The sequence below is a fragment of the Ornithorhynchus anatinus genome, chromosome 18 (genome assembly GCF_004115215.2).
Source record: "Ornithorhynchus anatinus isolate Pmale09 chromosome 18, mOrnAna1.pri.v4, whole genome shotgun sequence".
Classification (NCBI taxonomy): Eukaryota; Metazoa; Chordata; class Mammalia; order Monotremata; family Ornithorhynchidae; genus Ornithorhynchus; species Ornithorhynchus anatinus.
Window position 1 is genome coordinate 39,607,107 of NC_041745.1, and position 13,588 is coordinate 39,620,694.

At 43.1% G+C, this 13,588-nt stretch overlaps 1 protein-coding gene across 2 annotated transcripts in view; it reads left to right on the forward strand.

The window, feature by feature from the left end:
- The window catches only part of WLS (Wnt ligand secretion mediator), a 91,878-nt gene that overhangs the window by 29,914 nt on the left and 48,376 nt on the right, over positions 1-13,588 (forward strand). For both annotated transcript variants that reach the window (XM_001513659.3, XM_029046729.1), the window contains exon 2: positions 11,307-11,579. In XM_001513659.3, the coding sequence (XP_001513709.1) occupies positions 11,307-11,579 (273 nt within the window). The remainder of the gene's footprint in view (positions 1-11,306; positions 11,580-13,588) is intronic.

Here is a 13,588-nt window from a genome sequence, read left to right on the forward strand (position 1 = left end):
CCCCCCTTTTTGTTCCAACACTCTTCAATTCCATGGGCCTCAAGCCAGACAAGTAATGTAAGCCAAGTGGCAATGCTTGTTTGGTGAATAGTTTCTGACAAATATAGAGTAATTCTTTTATTCTTCAAAGCTGTTACATCTTTGGCTCTGAAACAATTGAAGTTGCAGGCCAAGCATTAAAATCCTAATCAGCCAGAGATGAAAACATACAGTATTTTCAGAGCTATAATGACTTATACCAGTGCTTTGCATCAGTTTTAATTTTTTTGTGTAAAAATTTGGGTGGAGTTCAGAAATACTTGCTTTGCATCAAAATGCCCTGAGCTCTGTTAAAAAGTACTATCTTTATGAAGTGAGTGTATTAAATCCATTCTTGTATTCCGTGCTGCTATTACTAGTGAGAGTCTCATGTGTGCGGGTGTGAGTAGAAAGATTTTTACATGCTGGATAATCCTGTCGCACACCATGAGCTGAAAAGATGGTCCTTCGTCTCACTGTTGCTTCAGCCACCTGCCGGGCTTGTAATTTATTTTTTTTCAAGTCTTGATCTTAGTTTCCTGTAAATCAATCTTGCTCAAAATATGTTTGGCCCACTAATCGTGAACCTTCAAGAGGGCAAACCAGAATACGAGTTGAGTTTTCCAAGTATCTGAACTGCCCTCACTGTAGCTGCCTCACCGAGAAGCAGCATGGCCTAGTGGTTAGAGCAAGGGCCTGGGAGTCAGAAGGATCTGGGTTCTAATCCTGACTCTGCCACCTGTCTGCTGCATGACCTTGGGCAACTCACTTCACTTCTCTGGGCCTCAGTGACCTCATCTGTAAAATGGGGATTAAGACTGTGAGCCCTGTGTGGGACAGGGACCGCATCCAACCCGATTACCTTGTATCTTCCTCAGCGGTCAGTAAAGTGCTTAGCACATAGTACCAAGTACCACAGTTATTATTAGCCATCTAACAGTACTTGGGCGCAGCTGGCACTGGTATCATGTTGAATTGATAACCCTGCTGCTAGCCTAACTGGGCCTGGGGGCTTCTCTGAGGCCCCCTAAGGTTTCATTCATTCATTCAATAGTATTTATTGAGCGCTTACTATGTGCAGAGCACTGTACTAAGCGCTTGGAATATACAATTCGGCAACAGATAGAGACAATCCCTGCCCAATGACGGGCTCACAGTCACTGGGGGCCTAGGGGAGTGAGAGGGTAGTCGTTTGCCAATCAAGTGGACATGATGCCATCTGGATTCCTTGGATGTGTGTGGAGAGAGAGTGCAATAAGGGGAGGTTATTTCAGTCTGTAAGCTTCTTGTGGCCAGGGAATATGTCTACCATCTTCGTTATATTATACTCTCCCAAGTATTTAATACAGTGCTCTGTACACAGTAAGTGCTCATAAAATACAAGTGATTGATTGGCCCCATGAGTTTGAGTTATTTCATCCTGAAAATTTGCTTCCCCATCAGACCAAGGCCCGGAACATTTGGTACCGGGTCCAAAGCAGTTATGTTGGAAGCTGTCACTCCACATGAAGCCAATGATCAATCAATCAAGCAGCTGTAGTTACTGAGCATTTACCGCATGTAGAACACTGCACAAAGCCCTTGGGAGTGTACAATATAACAGATCTGGTAGACTCGTTTCCTGCTCACAATGACCTTACCCTCACTTCGCCCTAACAGGACTAGTGAAAAATATCATTTCAAGCAATTCCTGCCTATTCTTGGCACTTAGCATTACACTCGGCCCATAGGGATTTGGGCCCCAAACAGTTTTGAAGGTAGTTTTGCTAGACTAGCCTACCCTAACACGAAGCCTTGTCGGAAAAAATTTCGGTAGGGAGGCCCACCCCAAAACCCTCTAGGTTACTACACTTAACCTTGCTGAAATTTGGGAGTCTTTGAACTTTCCCTGGGTACTGTTAACTGAGGCAGGCCAGGAAAGATTTAATGCTATTGCCTTACTATCCGTAATCAACCCAAATCTTTGGATCCTGTAATATAAACCTATCTTAATCTCCCCCCTCCCCTTATCCTCAAAAAAAAAAGCTAAACCCAGCAAACCAAATAATATCAAACCCTCAACACCTGTGCCAGACTAATTGTGGTTTTAAGGCACGTTAATGACCTGAAAATAGAAATTCATGGAGTCCCAAGTTGAGAAATTATTTGAGCTTGTAACTTTTATATTAACCTTCCAGCAAATTGGTATTCAGATACCAAGTGACTTTTTAGTATTCTTAATGTGGAAAAGGCTGAGATGGCAGGAGTTTAATCTGCTGTGATCGCGGAATGAACGGTTCATGTGGTTTGGAGTATTTCAATCCCTATGGCAAGGTTTTTCGGGTTGTTTTTTTTTTCCTGCTGTCACCTTTTTACCCAAAACCAACATTAGAAAATAATCTCTGGCATCTGTTGGGAAACCAAGCTACTTTTTAAAAATTTATGTTTTTCTTTGAAGGTTCTGATTCAAAGTACTCATCTGGGTAGGTGTGTGTGGAAGACTTTCTTTAAACCATCTCTAAACTCACTACCACTCTTGGCAACTTATCTCTCTGAACATTCTTTCTAGAAAAGTGGCCCAGGTGCCAAATAATTTTGCTTTTAAATTGGCATTTGGTCAAAAAAGTACTCATTGGAAAACCCAGAAAAATGTTCACAAATACACCCTTATGCATGAATCATCAGTTAGCAATGAGAACTCCTTTCAACTAATCAGTCATCCATGTACCTTTCACCACCTATAACAAATCCATTTTTAAATATCATTTTTGTCATGAGGCAGATATTCTTCCACTAATCTAGGAAAAGCTATCGCCTGATGGTTCAGAGGTAAAATTAGCTCAGAGGACGGGGGAGCAGTCAGGGATCCTAAGCTGTCTGCCTAGTTTGCTTGGAGTGAAGGTAGTAAAAGTTAGTGCTGAGACAAGCGAACAGCTGTCTGCCGCCTGCCATATTTCTGTGACCCGGCCTCAGGCTTTGCAAAGAAATTAGCTCATGAACCCAGCTCCTAAGGCCTAGGCTAACCCAGCTCTAATATCCATAGTTCTTTGTGGATGTCGGCTCTCTATGAAAGGAGGGAAAATTTTTCATTCATTCAGTCATATTTACTGAGTGCTTACTATGTGCAAAGCACTGTACTGAGCTCTTGGGAGAGTACAATATAACAATAAACAGACACATTCCCTTCCCAAAACAAACTTACAGTCTACAAGGGAAGAGAGACATTACTATAAATTAATTGCAGATATGGACATAAGTGCTGTGGGGCTGGGAGCAGGGATGACCCAGAGTCCTTGAATAATTGGGAAATAACTGGCCTGACCTGAGGAACAGCCAGCCCAACTGCACCAAGACCTAGGCACATAGTCTCCCTGGACCCCAGTTTTCTTCCCAAGAAGAGTAGCTGTAGGGAGGATGATAATTGTGGTATTTAAGCACTTATTCTGTGCCAGGCACTGTATTAAGCACTGGGGTGAAGCAAATCAGGTTGGACAGTCCCTGTCCCACGTGGGGCTCAGAGAGTGACCAGGAAAGAGGTGGAATGTGGACCCCTCCTGAACTGTGGTATTTGTTAACTGCTTACTTTGTGCCAGCCACTCTTCTGAGTGCTGGGGTAGATATGATTAGACTGTAAGCCCGTCATTGGGCAGGGACTGTCTCTATATTTTGCAGATTTGTACATTCCAAGTGTCTAGTACAGTGCTCTGCACATAGTAAGCGCTCAAGAAATACTATTGAATGAATGAATATAAGGAAATTGGACACAGTCCCTTTCCCACAGGAGGCTCTCAGTCATAATTCCCCTTTTTTCAGATGAGGGAACTGAGGCACAGAGAAGTGAAGTGATTTGCCCAAAATCACACGGCAGACAAGTGGTGGAGCCAGGATTAGAACCCAGGTTCTCAGACTCTCAGGTCCGTGCTCTATCCACTAGGCCATGATGCTTCTTCTGGTAGGTCTGCAGAGCTAGATTAAACAGTGGTGTTAGATACAGAACCTATTTCCTCACAAAAAAAATCTATCATGACTATCCCAGGAAAACTTTGCTATGGGAGCTATTGGTGAGTGCAGACCCTTTAAGCCCCTCTAGACTGTAAGCTCACTGTGGGCAGGGAATGTGTCCACCAACTCTGTTATATTGTACTGTTCCAAGTGCTTAGTATAGTGTTCTGCACTACAAGCACTCAATAACTAGGATTGAATAATTGATTAAGCATAGGAACCATCTCATTTATTTTTATTTTGTGCTCCCAAAAGCCTAATACACTTTCTGCTACACCCATTGATGATGATGATGAAGTTGTATAGAAACAATTGTGACCTTCCCTAATTAAAAGTTTAAATGTGGCATAGATTGTGTTCCCTCTCCCATCCTGGGTCACTGGTGCTAGAGAAGGGAACCCAATCACTCACATAATTGTGTGAGTGGGGGAAATCTTGGAGAAGCTTGAATTGTCTGAGTAAAGACTTAGGGGAAAGGCTAAAGGAGTTCTTCTAGAAAATTACATTATAGCTGGGTTCTATTGTGGAATATTTAGCATTCCAGAGTATTTAATGAGAAACATTGGATGCTGAAGACTGTACAAAATCTTATAGAATTAGAAGACATGATCCCTGTCCTCTAAGAGTTTACAGTCTGGATGGAGGGATGCGAAGGTCATGTTTCAGTGGCCAATCCCACAAGAAGCAGGTTTGGTTTTTTGTGGGTTTTGGGTGTTTTTTTTTGTAATAATGCCAACTGAAGTATTTGTTAAGCACTTACAGGGTGCCAGGCACTGTACTGAGAGCTGGGGTAGATACAAAATAAACTGTTTGGACACAGTCCCGTGTCCCTCATGGGGCTCACAGTGTAAGTGTGGAGGGGAGAACAGGTATTTAACCCCCATTTTACAAATGAGGAAACCGAGGCACAGAGAAATTTAGTGACTGATCCAAGGTCACCCAGCAGGTAAGTGGAGTACCTGGGATTGGAACCCAGGCTTCCTGGCTTCCAGTCCCAGGGTCCTTCCTCTAAGCCATACTGCTTCTCACCGCTGTCCTGCAGCATTTATCTCTTTTTAGCTCCCATCCCCCTACCTGTAGTTTATTTGTGTCTGTCTCCTTTACTAGATTATAAATTCCTTGAGGGCAGGAATCAGAACTACTAGCTCTATTGTACTCTCCCAAGATTTTAGTACAGGCTCCACTCAAAGTAAATTCTCAATCCGTATTACTTGATTAAAAGACCAAATTGATGGCATAAGTTTTCAGGGAGGGGGAAAATTGTGAAATTCCAAGAGCGGTTATCCTTAGAATTGGAGGGTATTTAGAAAACTTTCTAGGAGTTAAAAGATTCTCTGGAAAGTGTGAAGTCTCCAACAAAAGAGCAATTACCCCTAGAGGAAGGGAAAACAGCAGAAAGATCAAGGACGTTATCTACATTGCAAATTTTTACAATGATAAGAGATCAGCCCACTTTCCTAATTCAAAGAGAATTTACTGCTACCTCAGTGCTTAAATTGTTTCTTAATTTCCTAGGTGATCTTTGGATAAAGTCCCTGGCTTCCATATGAATTACTTTCCGAATATAGAAAGGCAGCATGGCCTAGTAGATAGAGCACGGGCCTGGGAGTCAGAAGGACCTGGCTTCTAATCCCAGCTCTGCCGTTTTTCTGCTGTGTGATTTTTGGGCAAGTTACTTAACTTCTCTGTGCCTCAGTTGTCTCATCTTTAAAATGGGAATTACGACAGTGAGCCCCATATGGGACATGAACTGTGTCCAACCTTGTATCTACCCCAGGCTGTACAGTGCCTGGCACATTAGTATGAGCTTAACAAATACCGTAAAAACCAAACAACAAAAAAAAGTTGCAAATTTCACAACATATTCTTTTCCAAAGAGGGAAGGAAGGATTAGGCAAGACAAGACTTGAAATGGCAACCAGACAGATTTATGGGCCAATCCAGAACTGTCTGAAAGCAGTCACTCCGGAGGAAAAAAAAAATGTCAAGTATATGTCCTGTGCCTTTTGGTTTAGAGGATATATTAACATTATTGTTCACTTGTCTTGGGGAATAACGTTTGGATGTGGTCTTTGGGGGGGGGTAGAGGCAGGGGAGATACACAATATTTGCCTCAAAGGACTGCTGTGGATGGAGTTAGTACTCCCTGCCTGACTTTGGAACTGACTTTGGGTAAAGAAATGGTGGCCATTTTGCTTCTAGCCATTCCTGAAGGAAGTTCTTCATGTGAGGGGCATGCACATACCAGAAAAACTGGTTTTCTAAAATCAGAATGCATGGTGCTTTATTTAGCTTAACTTATCCCCAAAATTTTTGGGTTGGCTCAAATGTTTTGAAGTAATGATTTTTTTTATGTACAAAGCAAGATGGTTGTGATTTAAAGGATTATTCTGTTCAAGAACCTCACATAAAGCAAAATCAATTGAAATTATCGAGCACTTGTGTGTGCAGAGCACTGTAGTAAGGACTTGGAACAATACAATATAACAGAGTTGGTAGATAGTAGTTGGTAGATGGTAGTTTCCTACCCTCAAGGAGCTTAAGGTCTAGAAGGGGAGACAGACATGAATATAACACATGTTGCCCACATCCCCAGATAGATCAAGCCTTTATTTATTTTGATTTTTCTTTTCCAGATTAATTTTGCAGCTGTATCAGTCAAAATAAAATTTGGTTATTTTATTTATCAAAGATAATTGAAGCAGATACTTAAGAGGTCAGGAGACAAGCGATCTGCTATTAACTTGATTAATTATGGACTTGAATATTCTTCCCTCTCCTTTTTAACCACAAGAATCTTCAAGCTTCACCTCCCCCTTTCTGCCTAATCTCCCCCGCTCCCCATTTTGATATATATTTCTAGACTCCTCCTTGCCCAGACCTCTTCCATCTTTCCAAATACTCCTTTTTTAATTTCTCGAAACTTGGTCTCTTTAAAGTGAAATAAAGGCTTAACTGTGTACCTTGCAGAGAGACAGTAGGGCTGATGGTAATCAGGTCTGTTGCTCTCTCTTGTCCATGTAGAGCTATTAACAAGGATGTTATCTCCAGACACAGTTTGAGAACTGAGACTCAGCTAGCAGAGTTGCATAATAAGTCTTGAAACTGAATTCTGCAGGTAAAGTTTGTTTGGACTAATATACTTAGTAACTAGGAGCTATAGTCCCTCTTTCAGGTTGGGATGTTTGAACTCGGTTTAACTTAAATTTAAGAGTCTTCTTTGTAAAGCCTCAATAGGATCACGTCATTCTCCTCAGGATCTTCAAACATTCTCTTGGGCCTATTCCTTACCACGTGTTTACCAGACTTACTCTTTACCATCAGCTTTAAGGCGCTCAATCAGATTTTCCCCTCCTATCTAACTTTGCTCCCATCTCACTACACCCCAGTCTTCACACTTTGCTCCTCTAACACCAATTTAATTTCTGAACCTCCATTTTGTTTCTCTCACCAGTATCCCCTCCTTCCCATACCATATCCGACAGATCACCACTCTTTCCATTTTCAGAGACCTCTGAAAATCATATCTCCTCCAAGAAGTCTTCTCAGACTGAATGTCTTTATATCCCATTTTGTCTTCCTTTTGCACTGTCTGTACTCCCTAAGCTCTGATACACAGTTCTTTCTTTCCCCCTAACTGCAATTTATTTTCACCCTACTCCCCAACTGGACTGTAAAATCCTGGAGGGCAGGGACTGTACCACCCATTCTATTGTATTGTACTCTCCCAAGCATTTAGTATAGTAGTCTGTCCACAGTAAGCGCTCAATAAATACCGTTGATTGAGTAGCAGTTTGCCATCATCTAACCTCCATTTTACGCATCTGCCGTCAACTTTCCCACACTCCTGCTCAGTACTTGAGCCTAGCTAGTCACCTCCCTTCTCCTGCGCCCCGCTCTCCTGCTCCTGAGTCACTGTTCAGGCTGTTTCCCCTGTCTGGACTGCTGACACATCTGGATCAAGACTCCTCTAACACTGAGAAAGACATCTCCTCCTTGAGGTCTTCCAGATCAACCCCACCTGACTGAGCATTCAATTCAGTTCTATTCAATTGTATTTACTGAGCATTTACTGTGTGCAAAGCATTGTACTAAGCGCTTGGGAGAGTAGTAATAATAATTATGGTATTTGTTAAGTGCTTACTATGTGCAAAGCAACTGTTCTAAGCACTAGGAGAGATACAAGGTGATCAGGTTGTCCCTTGTGGGGCTCACAGTCTTCATCCCCATTTTACAGATTTCTCTATGGGTCACAGAGAAATTAAGTGACTTGCCCAAAGACGCACAGCTGACAAGTGGCAGAGCTGGGATTAGAACCCACAACCTCTGACTCCCAAGCCCGGGCTCTTTCCACTGAGCCACCCTGCTTCAACAACGGACACATTCCCTGCCCACAGCAAGCTCACATTCCAATCACCTGCTTTCCCCAACCCTTCCTTCAAAATTGCACATATGATTCTGCCTTTGCATCTGTCTTTTTGTTCTGTGCCTTGTCTGGTTGTGACTTTCAGTGATTTTTATGCTAAGCTCCCGGAGTGTTAGCTTCTTGAGAGCAAGGATCAAATCACTTCTGTTTGTACTGCCCAAGTGCTTAGTAAAGTGCATCACACTCAGGGGACATTGATGACATTCTATTATTTAAGGACAAGGACTCTGTTTTTTCTTCTTTGTACAAATCTGCCCCCCAGCCCCCCCCCAAATCACCCTCCAGTTGTCAGTATAAAGTTCTATTCCCAGTGAGTCCTCAGATCCCACTGAATGAATACAGGGTTTCTTGGGGGGTTTTTCCCCAAAAACTATGATCTAATCTCTTTATATTTTCTAAGTCATTGGTCTTTCTCCACTTGGATAACTACTCTCTTTGGGGTAAAATGGTAATTCTACCAGCTTCATTCCTGGAGATTTCCATCGTGTTTGGGAAACTGGTGGTCCTGGTGTTCCCCATAGGGACAGAGAAGGAGACCGGAATTAAAACCGGGCTGTGTGTAACAAAAGGCAGGCTCTCTCCGTTGGTCCATTGAAAATGCCTCTGTTGTGACCACTGAGGGCTCAGGCTCCCTGTTATTAACTTTGGAATGTGGTTTTGGAGTGTCACGGTGGAAATCGGCAAGGAGCAGGAGACTCATTTTTAAATAGAAGGAGGGGAAGATAAATACTAAAAGGGCAGGCTCACCAGGAAAGCAGGGACTTCTTTAAAGGTCGCCACTTTTTAGGTGCTCCAAATAGAATCTGTTTAAATATGTTTGGTTAAAAAAATAAAAAAAATGACTCCCTGGCCACGTTAAAATGGTTCTGCTTAAAAACAAAAAAACAAACTACCATTGGGTTTTTCTACGGCATATGGTCTATTTAGCTGAGTCAGGACAACCAGAGTTTTTATTTGGCTTATGTTTCCGATAATAAGCCACATGTCTGGCTCAAGTGAATTGGCTATAAAAGATCTCGGCGATAAAGTTGTGGGTTTCCTAGGCGAAGTTTCCAGAAGTGAGGCTGGCAGCAGAGGTGGTCACACTGGACAGGGTGCTGCAGTGCAGAACTTTTATCCAAGATTCAGCTGTTTGCACAGCCCTCCTGCAACTCCTGCCTCTGCTTTCACTCCCTGTTAAATTACATAATAAAATTTTATAATAATTGGGGCTTTTGTTAAGCATTTAATATGTGCCCAAGCACTGTCCTAAGCACTGGGGTAGATACAAGATAATCGGGTCAGATTAGACTGTGAGCTCCATGTGGGGCAGGGACTATAAGAGGGAAGGAGAACGGGTATTTAATTCCCATTTTATAGGTAAGGAAACAAGCACAGAGAAGTTATGTGATTTGCCCAAGATCACACGGCAAGCAAGTGGTAGAACGTGATCTCCTCATTCTCAGTCCCATGCTCTTTCCACCAGGTCACTACACTTCTCTGTCTGTGGCAAAACTTGAAATATTTCTTGCATAGACTCGAACCTGGCCCAGGGGCCTTTTTTCTTCTTTTTTAAATAAATGAAATAGTATTTAAGCATTTACTATGTGCCAGGTACTGGGTTAGATACAAGATAATCAAAATGGACACAGTCCCTGTTCCACATGGGGCTTAGTCTTAAGTAGGAGGGAGGAGGATTTAATCCCCATTTTACTGAGGAGGAACTTGAGGCCCAGAGAAGTGAAGTGACCAGGAACCAAGTGGTGGAACCAGGATTAGAACTCAGGTCCTCTGGCTACTAGGCATGTGGTCTTTCCACTAAGCCACGCTGCTTCCCAAAGCTCCTCTGCTCAGCCAGAGGCAGGATGGAGAGGCCTTGTCAAGGCGCAGAGCAACCTAGGCCTCGCTCTCCACTGTCCCCTCTCCCCCTGCCTTCTCATGCCTCTTTTGGCCAATTCATAGGCAGGGCTCAGAGAGCCAAATGGGCCTCTGGGATCGCAGCACAATGGGCCAGTTACCTTTCCGGTAGAAGAATCGTGTCTCCAAACCCTGGCCTCCAGCTGTGGAGCTGGATTCCCAGCCCTGATCTGCAAGATCTGAAAGCTGCCGTGTTGTGTGGGCCTGAAAGGACCTGTATCTGGGCTGCCTGGCCTGTTCACTCTCTAAAGTGTGCCCCCCCCACCCCGCCCCTTCCCCGGATGTCAGGGTGGCACAATTGTATGGAACCATGAGACATCAAGCAAGCATCGGGCTAGATGTAGACTCGAGCCATCCCCGTTGCACTCTGGAATTCAGCCCATGCAGGGCGACTCCCCTTAACCCATAGACAAAGATATTAGAGACTGAATGGGAAAGGGTGCCTAGAGATCCAAAGACGCAAAGTGTTATTCATCAAACCACCAACCCTCCTCTTTTCCCCCTCTTGGCATCCTTGCTTCGGTATTCACACTTCTTCTGGCTTGAATCTAGCAATAATTGCTGCTAAATTATATCAAGACTAGCGTGCCATCTTGGGCACCAACTTGATCTCACATGAATCGCAAAGATTCCTTTCAAAGAAGCCTCAGTTCAAGACCGTGTAGAAATGTGTATTTGCATGTTGTCTGAATAACAAAGGTTTTCGTTCTGTGGGGGAGAGTGGAGACTAAAAATTTTGAACTGAATTGCTGATAGAGAATTTAATTCCCACTGGGTGTATGGCTTATTGCTAGATGCTTTGATCAGTGTCCGTGCATCCCTCCCCCTCCCCCACCTCCCCTCAGGATCTGTCTCCCTGGTGTGTAAGACTTAAAGTGGTGGGAGATGGGAGCAGATTGTGAAGGAAAATCCTGCAAGAAATGACTCCTTTATAGCTCTGATTTCTAAGAAAGGAAAATGTATTTTCTCTCACTTTTCCTTTCAGCTCCAGGTCCCACTACAGCTGTATCCTACACGTCAGTGAAATGCATAGATATTCGGAAAAATCACCACAAGACGAAGTGGCTAATGCCGTGGGGACCCAACCAGTGCGAGAAGATTCAAGACTTTGAGGAAGCCATGAGAAGGCAGATAGAAGCCAACGACATTGTGTTTGCTGTCCACGTACCCCATCCTGCCATGGAGATGAGTCCCTGGTTCCAGTTCATGCTTTTCATCCTGCAGCTGGATATTGCCTTCAAACTCAACAACCAAATAAGTAAGACTGTTTTCCTATCTCGTCCTGAACCCTTCCCAGAATGCCCCTTGGATGGCCCTGGGAGCTCATTTTGTTTCCAGGACTGTCTCTCGTGACTGGTTCTCTCACCCCTCTTGGCAAGCAGAATTTAAGAGTGTAAGTTCCTTGTAGGCACAGAACCAATTCAGTGTATTGCACCCAGGGGAAGCAGAATTAATACCGTTGGTCTGACTCTGGAGCTCACTCCTCTGGCAAAAGCTCCCTAAGATGAATTAATCATGTTTATTGAGCATTTGCTGTGTGTAGAGTACTATATTAAGCACTTGAGAGAGAACAAGGTAGTTAAAATGTACATATAGCATATTTATAATAAATATAACAGAACTGGTAGATATTTCTTCCCCTTGTAGCCTGCGAGCTCCATATGGGCACCGTTAGGTTGTACTCTCCCAAGCGCTTTGTACAGTGCTCTGTACACAGCGCTCAATTAATACAATTGATTTCCCTCCTTCCTCTTTTTAACTGAACAGTAGATGGTCCTGCTCCACCCTTTTGAGACAAGGGTTTACTAAATCTTGTTGTAGTCCCCCAAGTACAGTGCTTTGCATAAAGAAGGCATTCGGTAAATATTACTGACTGACAATATTACTGACTGACGATAGTTTGACTCTTCCCCTTGGAGGTTCTTATACTTTATTTGCTTGTCCTGGGGATAAAATGAATAGACTGTAATGAGATCAGTTCAGTTAGTCATGCTGCATCCTGAGATGATCTTCCACTTCATTCCGAATGGGTGTTTTCCTCCTTTTTCCCCCCCTCCTGGGAAAACCACACCTGCTGTGTCTCCTGGGAGGGCTCAGCTCTGGGACTAGAACTGTTAATTAAGGGTGTGGCTTTAACCAGGAGGTTTCATCAGCAGGGATGGGACACGACAGTGGTTTCAGTTCAAGGATGAAATCTGAAAAGGGTTTTCCTGATCATCTGACTTCATTACCCAAGTTTAGAGAAAGGAGAATACCACAAGAGAGTAAAGAATATTGTATGGTGGGATACTTTCCCATAAGCCTCTGAGAACTCCATTGGGTACGGAGATCATGGCATTGATTTAGTCAGGTTTGAAGAGGAATCCAAAGGAAACAGGTTTCATAACCTTGAGTTTGAGGAACCTCCTCAAAAAAACAAAAGGCAATTGTTTTATTCTCCAAATAGCAGTCATTTTTGGAGTAATTTTGGGCCCAACAGTTCACTTGATCCAGATGTTGGTCTGCTTAGGTTAAAATACAATTCAGATGTTCAGAATCGACGTATTGAAATGCAGGCTCCCAGTTGCTGCATCGGGCTATTCACCAGGGAAATCTAATACCTCGGGCAAGTATTTGTGGGATGGTGGTATTTTCTAGTGGCTAGCTCTGTTCTTCTTGCCCAGTGTCCACTGGACAATATGTTTCAGAACTTAGAATCAAGCAGGTTGGTATAGAAGTTGGTTTGGATTTTTTATGGTTGTTGGGGGGTTTAAAGAATTTTAGAAATTCTTAGGGCAGTCAAGGTCTTGCTTTCTGGAAAAACCTGAAAATATGAGTCCTGTAGCTATTGATTAGGTGCAAAAGGAAACTGTCTAGCAGTTCAGAACTGAAGAAAATCACCTTTTCATTTAACACCTATTCATATGCTTCAGTTTCTTATCAAGCTAAAATGAAAAGTCACTAACCATCTTTAATAAAGCCAATGACTCCGTATGAACAAGATTTTAGGGAAGTTATTAGGTTGGGGGCATGAGAAATGGGAAGAATATATTGTAGAAGACTTTAGTAATACAAATGAGATGGGTTTCCTGCCCCAAACCAAACACATGGAAGAAGAAATGATGAAGTATGCAGATTATTTTCCCTGAATCTAGGGAGTGCCCAGGAAGTACTTATTTTAAGCAGCCAACTGCCTGTATTAGCAAGCCTTTGGCTGAGGGAATATTCCACAGGAAAGCAAATGCAGAAACTTCTGACCTTGATCTGTGTGTTTTATCATCAGGTAGA